The 16,559-nt window shown below is 49.1% G+C and overlaps 1 protein-coding gene across 1 annotated transcript; it reads left to right on the top strand.

Moving 5' to 3' along the window:
- The first annotated feature begins 7,278 nt into the window (after positions 1–7,278).
- Positions 7,279–10,282, top strand: LOC144128954 (uncharacterized). The gene is made up of 6 exons (XM_077662784.1): positions 7,279–7,792; positions 7,879–7,972; positions 8,045–8,223; positions 8,538–8,591; positions 8,672–8,789; positions 9,629–10,282. The coding sequence occupies exons 1-5, from the start codon at positions 7,721–7,723 to the stop codon at positions 8,762–8,764; spliced, it is 492 nt and encodes a 163-aa protein (XP_077518910.1). The 5' UTR covers positions 7,279–7,720; the 3' UTR covers positions 8,765–8,789; positions 9,629–10,282.
- The last annotated feature ends 6,277 nt before the right edge of the window (positions 10,283–16,559 follow it).

Below are 16,559 nucleotides of genomic sequence, written 5' to 3'. Positions count from 1 at the left end.
AGCGAAAAGCAATCAACGTCGTCTGTCACTCCACAGCTGCGTCACACCAGGGAGGATCGAGCCTCATGCCGAGTGCTGCGCTCTCGCATGCGTAATTAGACGGATTGGGCTGAAATTTTAGACACGCGCATCTCAGGACACAGGCGCGTTACTAAAACTCCACAAAATAGAATAGTCATCAATTGCCACACTGTCTCTAAGTTTTCAATATAAGCATACATGCTAACTGCAGTTAATAAAAAGTTCATTATTGCATTTAGTTAAATTACTTACGTTACGATGACAATTATCCTCGCAGTTTGCGTACGCCTGGCCGCATATCGCATGAACAAAAACAACTTTTGTGCAGTGCACTTTGTATGTTTTTTTTTTAAATCCTGAAAGTCTAATTTTGAACGCTCTGTATATGCGTATACGGGTTGTAATTTTAAACTGAATCAAAATAAACTGAATAAAACAAATAAACGTGCGCCGAAGTTATATTTTGAAATTCTGTTTTAAACAAAAAAGGTCAGTATCCTTGTTTCATGTTAATGTATTAATTAATTATGGCTTCCGTGACGGTTCAGGGGCATTTTCATTGCTGTCGTCATCATGTGGTTACGTGATCTGACGTGACTGGAGGTTGTCTGGATCCTTCTGGATTATGGCCACTTTTATTTTTTCCAATCTGTTCTTTTTCTGCAATTTGGCAACAACATGTTGCAATGCAAACCTTCTATAAAAAAAAAATATTTCTCTCACGTATTGTGGTCATTTCTTGGCGCGCATTATCAGCCCCTGTGCGGCGCTTCCGTAGAACACTTGCCTGCCTTTGTTTGCGCTCTGCGATAACATTCTTTCAACGTCAATGCGATCATTTAAACGCGGAACAGTCTTGGATCAAGACGCTGTCAGCGTGGGTATCGCTTGATATACATGCGCTTTTGCTTCTTGTTTCTAAAACTTGCTCTTCGAACTTCGCCTCAAATTAGGCCTCGCCCTAAATAGGAAGCTTTAAAATAAGTTTAAAATAGTCGCCTGACTTAAAACAACCTTCTAGATGCCAGCACAAGATGTCCGCTACTTGTTTTGCGGTTTCCTCAGCTTTGTCCACACGGAAAAGAAGCTTCCTGGAAAGTTTATTTTCAGGTAGAAATCAGGTTTAGCTCCATTCTTAAGAAATTTGCTCGGGGTGCAAAAATCGTGTAAAATAGAGTTTTACTCGAAAACGAAGGGTCCTATGTAAATGCCACATACCGCTGCAGGACCCGCGCGTCAATAACGACTGCAGGCGGCACACGTTTCGATGGAGGCGAAACACAAAGGGCGCTCATGAGCTGTTCAATGTCAGTGCACGTAGTAATATCAGGCGCGGTATCAGCCTCACATCTCGGCGGACACCCGAACCGCGCCGTAAGGGAAGGAAAAAGGAGGAGTGAAAGAAGAAAGAAAGAGGTGCCGTAGTGGAGGGCTCCGGAATAATTTTGACCACCTGGGGATCTTTAACGTGCACTGACATCACAGCCCCACCGCGGTGGCTCAGTGGTTAGGGCGCTCGACTACTGAGCCGGAGTTCCCGGGTTCGAACCCGACCGCGGCGGCTGCGTTTCAGTGGAGGCGAGACGCTAAGGCGCCCGTGTGCTGTGGGTTGTCAGTGCACGTTAAAGATCTCCAGGTGGTCGAAATCATTCCGGAGCCCACCACTATGGCACGTCTTTCTTCCTTTCTTCTTTCACTCCCTCCTTTATCCCTTCCTTTATGGCGCGGTTCAGATGTCCGCCGGTATGTGAGATATTGCGCCATTTCCTTTCCCCCAAAACCAAGCAAAAAACATCGCACAGCACACGGGCGCCTATGCGTTTCGCCCCCATCGAAACACGGCCGCCGCGGTCGGGTTCGAACCCGGGTACTCCGGCTCAGTAGCCGAGCGGCCCGCGGCGGACGAAGATCCCAAGGCGGTCGAAATTATTCCGGAGCGCTGCATTACGACACCTCTTTCTCTCTTTCATCTTTCACTCCGACATTCTTCCCTTCCCTCACGGTGCAGTTGAGCTGTCCGCCGAAAAGTGGGACTGATATAGACTTCACCTTTCATTTCCTCGAAACGAGTTTTCGTTTTCAATTTTCTGCCTATTGCATTTCGCCTCTATCGAAACGCGGCCGCCGCGGCCGGGATTGACCCCAATGATTTGTGTGCTCGGCTGCTGAAAAAAAAAAAATACTGCGCAAAGTAAGGGGCCCAGTAATCGCTTCTGTATGCAGACACCTAAACTGCGACTTAGGGAAAGAGATGAAGGAGGGAGTGAAAGATGTGCCTTAAGGGGGGGGGGGGGGGGGGAGAGAACTCCAAATTAGTTTCGACTAGAGTCACTCTAGTTTCGACCACTGGTCGTTTTTTTTTTTTTTCAGCTTGCATTTCCGATGCAGGCGAAATTCAAAATACACCCGTGTAATGTGCCACGTTAGTGCAAATTAAACAAACCCAAGTGTTCAACATCAACCAGGAGACCACCTCTAAGGCGTCTCTTAGGTGTTACACCTCGCGCCAGTGACCAAAGGATCAAGTTGTCAACTGCTGTTCGCACGTTTAGAACAACCCGTGGTTGGTCAGTGCCATGTTGGTTCATTGCTGGTTTTAAAAGCGCCAAAACAAATAGGACGTAACACGTCCTGTCGTCCCCCTTCGTGTTCCGCCCTGTTTGTTTGGCGCCTTTAAAATCAGCAGTGAAACAAAACCAACTAGGCCAACAGCAAGTTCCTTTAAAACATTTTGGTTATCACTATCGCCTAGGTCTCACGCGCAATTCAGTCACTAATAATTCTTACTTGCCAGCGGCCTTAAGAATTTGACTGCGGCTGTGTCTTCCAACGAAAGTGACACGTTTAAGTGCAGGACAGGTTGTCGAGTGCTCTTCATAAAGAGTACGAGCGCTTCCATCACCTCCCAGCGACGGCTAAAAAGAAATCGTAATATTCTTTATCTATGCTAGTCCGGCAGTTGACGGTGGTTCCTTTTTTTTTCTTTGCTAAAGAGAGACATACGTAGCGATAAAATACCGAAACCCAAGCAAACCTAATGCAGGCTGTCTGTGCCGATTAATCGTGCCTCAGACGTCAGGCTCGCTGCGCAAATGGCCAGCTGCACTCAGACTTGAGCGATTGGCGCCATATATATAGAGAGAGACGCATTTCTCGAAAACAAAAGAGAACACAGGAAGCGCAAGGAGCGCGATATAAATTAGTTTTCTACATCCTGCCCGTCGTCTACTGTGATGCTCCTTATGAGCGAATAAGGGGCTGCGTGATATACAAATAAAGAGTGGCATAAAGATCGCGGCCTAATTACCCACAGCCGGAAGTAGAGTTCAGCACGAAACGGCCCGTCAGCACCGCGGGAAGTGGCATCCATTACGCTCGTCCATTGCGTGCTCATTGTCATTATCGTCGTTTTCTCGCGCTGTGAGGTTCGGGCATTCTATTCCTCCTTCTCCTCCGCTGGCGTCAGATGTGCCGCTGATGGACTCCTGCATGCCCCGAGTGGCCCAAGGGACTCCTGCTTGAGTGGCTCACTCGGCGTATACATAGCGCCGGTCTTTGCATATGACGTACAAGTATATTTGTAGCGATAGCCGTATATGGGGGGGATAGAGAACGTTTATTTAATAATAATAATAATTGGTTTTTGGGGAAAGGAAATGGCGCAGTATCTGTCTCATATATCGTTGGACACCTGAACCGCGCCGTAAGGGAAGGGATAAAGGAGGGAGTGAAAGAAGAAAGGAAGAAGAGGTGCCGTAGTGGAGGGCTCCGGAATAATTTCGACCACCCGGGGATCTTTAACGTGCACTGACATCGCACAGCACACGGGCGCCTTAGCGTTTCGCCTCCATAAAAACGCGGTCGCCGCGGTCGGGTTCGAACCCGGGAACTCCGGATCAGTAGTCGAGCGCCCTAACCACTCAGCCACCGCGGCGGTTCAAAAGAATAATTTGCCAAAAGAATAATTTGCGAGAGCTGGGTGGTCGGTGCCCTTACTCAAGGGCACAGCTGGCGGTAGCTGATTTGCAGACTAGCTGGATGATCCAGGCTTGCTGGTCCAGACTGTCGCATTCATCACTTCCGTTTTGTGTCAACTCTTCCTATTTGCAGTGTTTCTATGGTTCATGTGTCGTGCTTGCCTGTGGTCCACATGGAGCTGCCACGTGAGTTGGGTGCCAGCAATTAACCTTCCTTTAGGTGCTCCAGCTGGAATGTCCCATCTACTCCAATTACGGCTTCCGATTGGTTTCAAGTGCGCAACAGCCGCCGCAGTGGCTCAGTGGTTATGGTGCTCGGCTGCTGACCCGGAAGATACGGGTTCGATCCCGGCCGGGCTGGTCTTATTCTGATGGAAGCGAAATGCTAGATGCCCATGTAAAGTGCGATGTCAGTGCAAGTTAAAGAACCAACAGGTGGCCGAAATTCCCGGAGCCCTCCACTACGACGTCCCTCATAGCCTGAGTCGCTTTTTGGACGCTAAACCCCATAAAACCAAAACCTAAAACGAACCAAATACGCAACTGGAAATTTTTCAATTTGAAACTCCAACTGGAAGTCTTTATTTCTTTGACTTGGGAGGCATTTTAATTGCAGCTTCCCACTGGTTTCAAATATACAGTTGTGAATTACCAATTGGGAAGACCAACTGGACGCTATGTTTCTTGCTTTTTTTTTGCCTAGGTTTTTAGAGTGTCTTGGATGATAACCAGCGAAATTTAAGTACCACTGTCGGTCTGCGGGTTTCCGTAAAGTGTGGTGTTGAGCCTGCCATTCTCTCAAAGAAGTGTGTGTGTGTGTGGGGGGGGGGGGGGGGGGTAGTTTACGTGGGTGCTGGTGTACTGACAAGCGAATTTAATGCAAGGGTGAGAAGAAATGAGAAGCGAATGATTGTAAAGCCTGAGACCCGTGTTCCCGTATTAGTTTAGATTCTAGTAATCCCAAGATTTTGTTTGCACACGTTGGTGCAAATGGAGTGCTCATGCCCACACTGCTAGTTTTGGTCACTCGCTAGGGGGCCAAGGCCAAGTTTTCCCGGTAAGCAGAATAGGCTTGATGACTATTAATAGCAATGAAAATAAAGTAATAGCAAAGCAAACGCCAGCACCTGTCCGCCTCATATTTCACACTTCACCTGTACGCTCACGGATTTCAATAACAAAGGCATGAAGTTAGCCTCGCCGTCCACTTCGCTGTTCTGATTTAGCAGCCTAGTTATAATAATAATAGTAATAATAATAATAATAATAATAATAATAATAATAATAATTGGTTTGGTGGGAAAGAAATTGCGCAGTATTTGTCTCATATATCGTTGGACGCCTGAACCGCGCCGTAAGGGAAGGGATAAAGGAGGGAGTGAAAGAAGAAAGGAAGAAATAGGTGCCGTAGTGGAGGGCTCCGGAATAATTTCGACCACCTGAGGATCTTTAACCTGCACTGACATCGCACAGCATACGGGCGTCTTAGTGTTTTGCCTCCATAAAAACGCTGCCACCGCGGTCGGGTTCGAACCCGGGAACTCCGGATCAGTAGCCGAACGCCCTAACCACTTAGCCCCCGCGGCGGGTTCTGCCCAGTTCGGAGGACGGGCACGATGTTCTCGCCTCAACAAACTTATCGGACTCTCACCCAGCCCAGTTCGGAGAACGGGCACGGTGAGAGTCCGATAAGTTTGTTGTGAGAACGTCGAGGCGAGGAAAGATCGCCGTTGCTAAAGTCAAACACGCAGCAACAAAGCGAGATGAGAGTATACAGCCCTGGAGAACCAAGAAGAGGGTTCTGGAGAGTGAGGGTCGGGAGGGGAAAGTCCCGGCTCGAGCGGGTGTAAAGTGTTCCAATACGCTCACGACCTTTCGTTATTCAGGCGTCGTTTTACGACGCGAAGCCACGCAATCTTGGATGCGTTGTAAAGCCGGCCCGTCTCCTCGTGACGGTGCGTGACGTGAACCCCCCACGGACCTGGTATACGAAGCTTGCCAATGAATTAGGTATGCGCTGCTTGCGCCCACCGAGGCGCTTCAACGGCATACTAAGCGAAGTGCTTTCTCTGCGGCGGTGTTGCGGCAGAGGTGAAGGGGGGTCAACTGACCTTGCGGCTAACCTCTGGCATGCGTTGCGTCCAATCACCATATGTATATTGCCACAAAAGAAAAACGTGAGAATTGGTCTGGAATGCGATGCGTGTTATCTCCTGTCTTTTATTTATTATTATATTTTCACGAACCGCCGGCCCTCGGCTGGGACCATTCAGAGGTAGTTACAAAATGTGTGGAAAAATTGGGCTTTGAACAATGAACAAATTTGACAGCACATTTCAGGAAAACACGAAAGGATGGTGAGATATACTAGACAAATTAGGAGGAAAGAACACATGGTACAGGGTGGTCGTTTTTCCGGATCTAACCTGTGTGCTGGAGAAATAAATTCACCGATGTGCAGTTAATTTAGCTCGTCACTCAGTAAATTTTGTGACATAAAGATGGAAACAATGAGTATACTTGGGGATATTATTAGTCTCCTGCAATTTCATAATATTTTCTAGCGTTTAATTCGTGATAAGTGCGCTATAGAAAGAATCGCTGAGGTATAGTGACCGCGGGGTAAGTTAAAATGTGATAACAAACCACGAGTGAAATGGTCTGTGCTCAAGGCGAGTTATATGAGTTTCAGTTTGGACACTGTTCTTCTCTCGCTAGCGTGGAGTCGTCACGAAGTAGCCACTATGCTGCATTGTAACTGAGATTCTAAAAGACGCAGGCGTTTTCGACAAGCAGCAAAAACTGGATTTCGTTTGACAGAAATAAAACTGAAATGGCAAAATTGAGGTATACGACAGACGCCGGCACTCATGTCCGTCTGATGTTCCACAAACTGTCGCTATAGTCGCGGGCTTTGGACTTGCTATTAAACTCTTCGTTTACTTCGCTTGACAGATCTGTCTTGATGCCATTCAAATGAAATATGCACCTTTCACGAGAGGCAGAACAAAAGTCGGAATAAAAGTATATAACTGTTCTTTTGAGCACAATTAAACAGCCGACGCAAAGGAACGTACAAGGGTGAGACGTAGAAGGCCGGAGCTAACAGCAAGAGAAGAGGGAATTGAGAGAGGGACTGCCGTTGCACAAAAAAAGCGACAGCCGGTGCTCACAGCGAAGTAGCTCGCCGGGTTTTAAGGCCAGTAAAAAAAAAAAAAACAGCGTGGCATAATGCCACACGATACGAGCAGTGAGTGCACTGAGGTATAACGTGGAGGATAATCAGAACTTCGCTGTCGAAGAACGCCGAGTTTCAGTCGTGTCGGCGTGACTATGGGCGGCAAAGGGCTCTCGGAAATGCTCCGAGCAACAACGCGCCTTCCACGCGGCCTCTATACAATAAAGCGCCCGCAGCCACCGGTATACCACGTCCACCACAGCACGCGCGTGAAACAGGCGGCGGAGAAAGTCCCGTTACAGCGGTGCGGCGAGGGCGCAGGTCTTGCCTCGGGCGCCGCTGCGGCCGAGCGACGGCACTCCGTGCACCGGCGGAGGGCACATAACGAAGAGGGCGGTTGTGCGCCACTTGCGGGCGAGCCAGCGGCGGCGGCTCGTGGCTGCTGCTCGGCATGCGTGGCCTCCGCCGCCGATCGAGGCTGCGAGGGTGAGCGAGTGGCCCCCACTAGACGAGCGCCCCCACTAGGACCGGTTCCAGTGCGGCCATGGCACGCGCGCCGCGCTGCCGCTGCTGCACCGTCGACGGCGTGGTCGCCTTCATCGGAATCGTCAGCGCGGTAAGGCATCCCCCATACCCAAGACGCCGCGGCCGCCCTGTGTGTGTCGAGAGCCGCACCTGACACGTGTGTGTCCATCCACGCAGCTCATCCACGTGCTCGAGTTCTTCGCCTTCTGGTACCTGCTGGCCGCCTTCTTCATCCTCACCGGGGACGCGCACCGGCCGGACGACAACTTCTGTAAGCGCCCCGGGCGCTGCTTGCCGCTGGACGGCCGTGGGCGTGACGACGTGTCCACTGTCTCCGATGCAGGGGGCCTGCTGTACCCGGCGCTTCTAGTGCTGCACTCGGTGCTGCAGGCGGCCCTGTCCCTGCTGCTGGCAGCCGGCGCACTCAAGAGACGCAAGGCGTACATCCTGCCCTGGATCGTCACCAGCATCATCGAGTGCGCGCTGCTGTTCAAGTGCAGCATCTTCCTGGGCCTGCAGTCGGTACATGCACACACCTGGCAACGTCTCACAGAAGCTACGCTTGCCATGCTGCGCGGGACCGGAGCTTGGCAGCTGCCTGAGCATGATGAGTGCATCCGCTTGGAGAGCTGCCGTCGCCGCTGCTTTCATGCCGCTCGCTGGTCGAAGAGTCCAGCACAGAAAGCTGCCGCCGCTTGTGCTGCTGCTGCTGCTGCCTTCGCTGTGTGCGAGCTTTACGCTGCTTGCAGCTTGTGCCGCTGATGCCATGCGCTTTGCTGGACAGTGTTGTGGGCGCGCTATGGACGACGTGAGTCCCTGAGCCGCGGCTGGTGCAGGTGCCGTCCAGTGCGTGGATCACCGCGACCACGGTGGCCTTCTCCAGCGTGCAGGTAGGTATAGGTGGGAGATCGGCCTCCGCCTCGGGCGACGTCGTGCGTTGCGCTCATCGGGCGGTGGCCTCTCCGCGCAGCTCTTCTACGTGTCGTGCGTGGTGCTCTACTTCCGGAGGCTTAAGAAGATGGAGCGCGAGATCCAGCCGCCCGAGGTTTACAAGTGCCCCTGACCGGGCCACCGCCGGTGACGCTCAGGTAGGCGACTCGCGTGCGCCCGATTTCGCCACCAAGTGTGCGCCCGTTACGAGGGACCGGAAGATCGTGTGAACCATCTCACCTGGGGGGAACTCGCAAGGCTCTTTACTCGAATGCGCCTTGGGAGCGGCGACGCAGTCGGGGACGGTTCTTTTTTTTTATTTTGCGACGAAGTGCATACGGGGTACAATGAAAACTATGCCACGCATACAGGGTCGGCAACATTTCTATGGGCGGGTTTTGAGATGAGAGAGGGTATCGAGGTTGACCGAACTCGTTAGGACCTTATTTAAAGTTCTTTATCGCTTCCTACTTGGCTGCTGTACGCCCCGATACCGACGAACAATTGAAACTGTTTGGTCCTACATCGACGCTTCCAGTGGGGTGCCAACGCCGACCAGGAACGGCGCCAGGAAATTTGCAGTGGGGTGGCGCGAAGATAGGGCGGGAGTCGAATTAAATTTTGGACGGGGCATGATGCATCTGTGGCTTTGGTATGGCACGACAATTTCGGTGTGGTCCGGAAATTTTCGGGGACGCCTTCACTAACGCCGACTGCCTATAATAAGCCCGAATTCCTCATTGAATTGGATTGAAGAAACATTTACTGAGCTCTAAAAAAATCTCGTGGTTGTCAGCGGTTGTCGTTCAGATCTTCATTCTTGTCAGCCGTCGATCGAGATCGGTTCAAGCTGTGAACTTTGTTTTTTATAGCTACAGAATATCGTATTATTTGAACGTTTCAGTTTCTTTTTTTCTTTTTGCACACAAATTACTCGTGCTAAAAATGCCTTTGTCGCGCATTTGACGGAAAGCGTGTGCTATTACTTGGCGCGCAGATCGGATAGAAGTCATATACATCCGTGCCTGCGAGCCCAGGGGCCACCACCATCGGCAACTGCATGGACGACACGAGGACGCAGAGCGACGACGTGCCAGACCACTAGATGGAGTACCGAGACGTCAGCCCTGGCAACGTGCTGCGAAGGCCGGACGCCCGTCAGGAGTCGGTCCATCGTCATTCCGTCTTTCGAACTCTGCATGTGCGCTCTACAGAGAACACCGATGGCCAGATAGCAGTTCTCCACGGCCATTCGCACGCCATAGCGAGGTGCGTTGCCATAGCCAGGAATCGCCATGCTGCTGTACATTGCAATCGCAGTTCATCCTAATGTGCGTACACATTTTGTCATAAACTTCATGTACATTCTACTCATCCGCCCGACGATTATTCCCTGAAGAAGCTGGGACTTTGACGCATCACGCGTAAAACAGAGCGGTTCGTGTTGCCCGTATACTGGTCACGTAAATTTAGCATTGCCTGCATCTTTTGTTATTGTCATAGTTGAGTTCACTGTTCTCGTCTGTACTGCGAAAACTCAGCGCGCGTGCTGAGAAATTTTTGCTATACAGACATTCTGCTGAACTTTGAACCAGTGCCATAAGATAAACATTCACTGAATAAAAAAAATTCAACAAGTTGAGCAAGCATACTTTCTCCGTGTTCGAGTTCATTGCCGGCATTTCTTCCAAACTCCGCAGCTGGTCTTATCCCGCGCAGGTGGGCGTCGCGAGCGCCACTCAAGTCCATTAGAATTCTCAAGGTCCGGCGCCAAACTTTCAGAGCCAAGTTCGCATGCATTGCCTGAATAATTTATGGCGCGCCGACTACGGGAGGCGCCAGGATGAACGCGCATCGACGGTGTACAATAGTTTTCAGTGACGACTATATACTAAAGTGAGCGTATGGCCGAGGGAGGCTTCATGTCGTCGCTGAAAAAAAAATGCTGATTGATTTGAAGGATTAATTTGTTGGTCATCTTACTGAGGCGAAGTGTTTATTTATCGATGTACTTATCGCAACACTTTTTTGCATTCGTTTATTTATGCGGCTTATTCGTTTATTCGTTTATTTATGGAGGAAAAACGCTAAGGCGCCCGTGTGCTGTGCGATGTCAGTGCACGTTAAAGATCCCCAGGTGGTCGAAATTATTCCGGAGCCCTCCACTACGGCACCTCTTTCTTCTGTCACTCCCTCCTTTATTCCTTCCCTTACGGCGCGGTTCAGGTGTCCAACGATATATGAGACAGATACTGCGCCATTCCTTCCCCCCAAAACCAATTATTATTATTATTATTATTATTATTATTATTATTATTATTATTATTATTATTATTATTATTATTATTATTATTCCCTCTTACACTCCCTCCTTTATTCCTTCCCTTACGGCGCGGTTCAGGTGTCCAACGATATATGAGACAGATACTGCGCCATTTCCTTTCCCCAAAAACCAATTATTATTATTATTTATTTATGGAGAGCGATAGTTGACGATTATTTGTGATGACACACTAAAGGTTTGTCAACCCTCGTCCCGCTTTCACATACCTGCACCATCAACAGAGCACGAACTGCTTGTGAAAGATGAGCTGGCAGCGTAAGTTGTATTGTGACCTCCATTGCACCGAGCGTTAATTCAGGAAACGAGGGGGTCTATATTTTTCCTCTAGTGAATGGGTTGGCTTTGCCGGTTTGGGCCGCACGTAGGCGTCCTCGACCTTTGCACGACTGGATTTCGCACATCCGGTTCGCAGCCCAGCAGTTATAAGAGAGGCTGAGCGCTAACAAACGGTCTAAAAATAAGACCGATTCCTTACAAGTATAAGCAGTGCCCATAACGGCATTCGTATAAAACTACTTAGAATTCTGGCTGTGTAGTGCATACCTGAGTGCTCAAAGGCGGTGTGAGTAAGCACGCCGTCAACTATGGCGAAAACAAAGAAAGTAAAACGGTTGCTGAAATAGCAAATACGAAACAGCGAAGAAAAACGATTGGCAGCGTTTTTTGTATACTGCTTTTTGTCACTTCCTGTTTGTAGACTTCTTTCACACCCGTCGATTAGTGGTCCCACCTGTGGCACTTGATTGTCATCCTACATCCGGTTGCGTCAGAATCTTAAGTCACTGATGTGCAGAACTCATTCTAGGGGCACGAGCTTTGCTCGCTAAACTTTAGAAATGTGGAGAGCATTTTATGCGATATAATCCGTTAGCGGCGAACTACTAGGGCAGCTCTATATTTCTTATACTGGTACTCGCACGAATGCTATGCGAGCCAGAAGACCACAAACACAATGTAACGTTAACATGTTAACAGGCGTCTGTCATCCGTCGACAAAATGTTAGTAAGATGTTCTTTATGTGCTTTCAGTCTGACGATGTCGGCTTTCAAGATGTTATCAGAATACTATACTGTATGCAAGTACTATAGAGGCCCATCAAAGCTATTATCCCAACTGAGCCCTTCCAGGCATTTGTTTTCATGAAAACAACCGAAAACGCTTAAAAATGGGTCCTCACTTAATCCGTGATTTGGAAGGCAATGTATCTAACTGCGAAGACACGAATAAAATTAGAAAGAAAAAAACAATCCTTCGAAACCTCACAAGAACGTCAAATCCTCGTCCTTCGCAATGTAAGCCCTGCTTGGGAAAAGCGCTAGAAACGGGTCCGCTTAAATCCTTGCGCGGTTTCTTCTTCGCGTGACAGAAGCAGGCCGTTGTAAAGGAAACCGCGCCTGCAGTATATGATCGGAAAGGGAGCCCATTTCTTCGCAAATCAGTAACCCTGAACACGGCGGCGTGTTACGTACGTGACTGCGCGGCACAACAAAAGACTCTCGGCGGCGCCCTACCCCGCCGACGCGCTTGAATTGCTGCTCCGCATAAATAAGTCCCCCCGAACTCTGCGGGAGCTATTTCACGGAAAAGGGGGAAGGGGGAAGGGGGGGTACAAACCTGTTAGCCGCTGCCACTTCTTACACCGTGGCCGCTGCGAACTGCTCGGAAACAAATCTTTACGACTGCTGCAAGGGTGGGGAAGTGAGAGGGCGCGAGAAGCGTTCAATAAGTTTTGACTGCACGGCTGCGCAGCCGTGCAGTCAAAACTTATTCAAAGCTTATCGCGCAAGCGATGGAATTGAGAGACGTACATTCAAATGAAAGTTTGGAATGTCCCGTTTGTCAGGAGCATGCGGCTTTTTGCATACAGTCCCTACCAGCGACAATGCGGTCGCGTAATCGCTGCACAAGTAAGTGCATGCATGCGTAAAAAGATGAATGAAATGTCGTTCGCAGACGAAAGAACTTTCACCTTCGCCGAGAACAGAAAAAAAGCGCAAGGTTTTGTGCTTTGGCCATTTACTGAGGATCACTTCAAAAGGGCTCTTGGTAACTCGCCCGAAGATGCCACCATGAGTTTATGGAGGACAACAAGAAAAAGAAGTTATATATATATATATATATATATATATATATATATATATATATATATATATATATATATATATATATATATATATATAGAGAGAGAGAGAGAGAGAGAGAGAGAGAGAGAGAGAGAGAGAGAATGAACAAAATATGAGCAAGGCATTTGAAAAAAATTTCAGTTCTTCGAATTTTTTTCGAATGATTTATAGAACGCTGAAAGGCAAATTAAAGCGACAAAAAGAGGGTCAAATACCTCCTTCCATTTATATTTCGGCATAAAAACATTGGCCGCTTTTAAAAATGGGCGTCACAGCTTACAAAGCTGATTCGATAAATGCATAACACTCTCGTTTATGTCGTCCATGTGCGAGTCTTTACACCGCATGCACGATGCTATATGCTGCGACAGTAAAAGTCGCGTGCTCATCAGGTCAATGCTCTGACGCGAATTTCATCATTCACGTCGCTGGAAATCGCCCGAGGTCGTCGCATTTCGGAATCAGAGCAATGGCGCAATTGAAAAAAAAAGCAGGAAAAAAGAAACGCCGTTAGAACGGCCCGACATCGCGACATCTTGAATCGGTACAATGGCGCAACTCTCAAAGAAGGACGGCCGTAAACTCGTCTCAGACTTACTCCAGGCTTCGTCAGCATCGCGTGCGTTGATCAGCATTGCAAAACTCGGCTCCCGTGTACCCCGTCTCACACGTATTGTGCAGTGTTTTACAAGCTAGTAGCAGGGATGCATAACCACGCAGGTGCCGAATTATAAAAGCTTCTGTAACTCGCAGTATGGTTAATGATTGGCCAGCAAGTTGACCAGTCGCATTTGACACAGGAGCCATTCGCATTCACTTATGAGAGAGTTTTAGCAATGTCGAACGATAAGTACTCTCTAACTAGGGCAACTACGACCGGACGGTAATTGGGGACTGGCAAGCGCGGAAACAGTAGTAACGGTAAAGCGTTACCGTGTTGACCGCACGGCTGCGCGGCTCTGCTAAAACTCTTCACTGCCTGCTGCCAGACATCAGCGTTCGGCCCCTAATTGGCCCATGCCAGTTCAGTATATGCCGTCTGCAGTGCTTCATGGCTTTGCTAAGACGCGGTGGCCGTAAGCCGACCAGTGTGGCTTATCTGCTTCCTAATCTCAACCTCCGTGTACGGCTTCCTTTCCAGTTAAGCGATGCGGTAATCCGGGCTGATAAAGTCCCACGAGGATCGATCGATGCGCCCCCGTCGACATCAATGGGGGCAAAGAATTCACCCTAAAAAACCAGGCGACCGCGGGGAACCTCAGTGGGGGGGGGGGCTCAGTCGACGCCCTCTCCCTCTCGCTCTGAACGAGGGGATGGCGGAAGTACTCCACGAGTACACCGGGCTGATCTATCATTTTCTTGCCCCGCTCGAAACTTGTTCTTTCCTTTATGATGCCTGCTTCGCATATTTTTTCTCCTTCGTTTTTCGCGGGGTAATTTCTTTTGTCTCGTTTCGCTACGCACGCATTTTCTCCCACCGCTCCGTCAGCATTTCGCTCGATGAGTGCCTTTCGCTTCGCGTTCTGTTGATTGCTATACTTGTGTTCCTTCATATTTAATATTTCCCGTTCATTTTTGATCGTTGGGCTTATATGACTGAACTCGTCGAGTTTTGTTTTCTTTCGTTTTCAAGCCGTGCAAGGAGCTTGCTTCGAACTTAATCCCGAACGAGCTGTTCTGTCACTTTTTTTCCTCTCTCCGCCTCTCTCTCGCTCTCGCTGGGCGCATGCGCGTTTCCAGTTTGAATGGCTTACGTCTGAGCTGCTACAGTATATTCGCGCGTGAAACCCCTCCCCTGTATATAACCAGCACCTCCAATTTCTACAACTGCGACAGAAAAAAAACATCTCCCCGTAAAACTCGTACACGTATACCTGAAGGAAATATCATCATCATCATCATCATTAGCCTGAATACGCCCACTGCAGGGAAAAGGTTCCTCCCATGTCTCTCCAATTAGCCCCGCCCTTTGCCAGCTGCGGCCACCGTACCCCTTCCTAATCTCATCCGGCCACCTAACCTTCTGCCGCCCACTGCTACGCTTGCCTTCTCTTGGAATCCACTTCGTTACCCTTAAGGACCAGCGGTTATCCTGCCTTCGCAGTACATGCCCTGCCCAAGCCCACTTCTTCCTCCTGATTTCGACTAGGATGTCATTAATCCGCGTTTGTCCCCTCACCCGCTCTGCCCGCTTCCGGTCTCTTAACGTTACACATGTAATTTTTCCTTCCATAGCTCGATGCGTAGGCACGTTTGATAACTGCGCAGACAGTGATTATTTTGTTGCGTGGACAAATTTATCTATAAATGCTCGCTGCAAAGCTCAGTTTACCGCATTCAATTCTCTGTCACTGCAGTCTTCCGAACTTTCGCAGACACTGTTCATTATCTTTCGGCTCATTCAGGCTGTTGCTGATTGCGCACTTCCTGAAGCCTTTGCACACTATGCCGGCTAGGATTGCCGCCCACGCATCGACGATACGTTCGCAAAACAATGCGACGTCTGGCCTTCGGACGGCTGCAGTCGGTGTGAAGATGTGAAGTCCGTCAGTCATCCATTTAGCAAACAGCCTTTGTTAGCCGCTCATCGACTTGACATGCGTCAGTGACGATGGGGATTGCGAACGCCACTTTCCCGAAATCTGCATGAAATCCGCATCCCCATGCAGTCGTTTATCGCGTTTTTTTCATTTTTTTGTGATGTAGATTACACGAAATAAAATTCGATATTGCCAAAAATGAAAAAGGAAATGGAAACAGGTTCGGCATACGTCAGTTTTATTTCATTGTTATGATCCGCTGTGCTGACTAGATGATCCCGGCGGAATATAAGCGGAATATAGCGGAATATGAATGAATCAATTCGGAAGGAATAGAATGAGAATGGAATCAGTATGTTATCGTGGTTCCCTACGTGGATTCTTACAACTCTACCTCTCAAAGAAGCTTCTGGCCTAAGCTCTTTGGTTTTTATATAGAGGTTCTTTAGAATGTCTATTAAATACAAAAGGTGACATATTGTTCTCGACAATTAAACATATATCAGTGGATTCCCAAAGAGACCGCGTGCCCCTTGGCCCCAAGTTCTGGCACAAATGGTGGACATACCGGGGTACAGAAAAACACTAAAAAGAAGCCTGCTGAAAGAAAAATGGTGCGCGTCTGCAGTCAAACGAAATGAAAACACCTTGCAGCTCTAAACATGCCCCGCCGCGGTGGCTCAGTGGTTTGGGCGCTCGACTACTGATCCGGAGTTCCCGGTTTCGAACCCGACCGCGGCGGCTGCGTTTTTATGGAGGAAAAACGCTAAGGCGCCCGTGTGCTTTGCGATGTCAGTGCACGTTAAAGATCCCCAGGTGGTCGAAATTATTCCGGAGCCCTCCACTACGGACCTATTCGTTCCTATCTTCTTTCACTCCCTCCTTTATCCCTTCCCTTACGGCGCGGTTCAGGTGTCCAA

This window comes from Amblyomma americanum, chromosome 4, assembly GCF_052857255.1.
Source record: "Amblyomma americanum isolate KBUSLIRL-KWMA chromosome 4, ASM5285725v1, whole genome shotgun sequence".
NCBI lineage: Eukaryota > Metazoa > Arthropoda > Arachnida > Ixodida > Ixodidae > Amblyomma > Amblyomma americanum.
The sequence above is the reverse complement of the archived record's forward strand: the minus strand, read 5'-3'. Positions and strand labels throughout refer to the sequence as shown.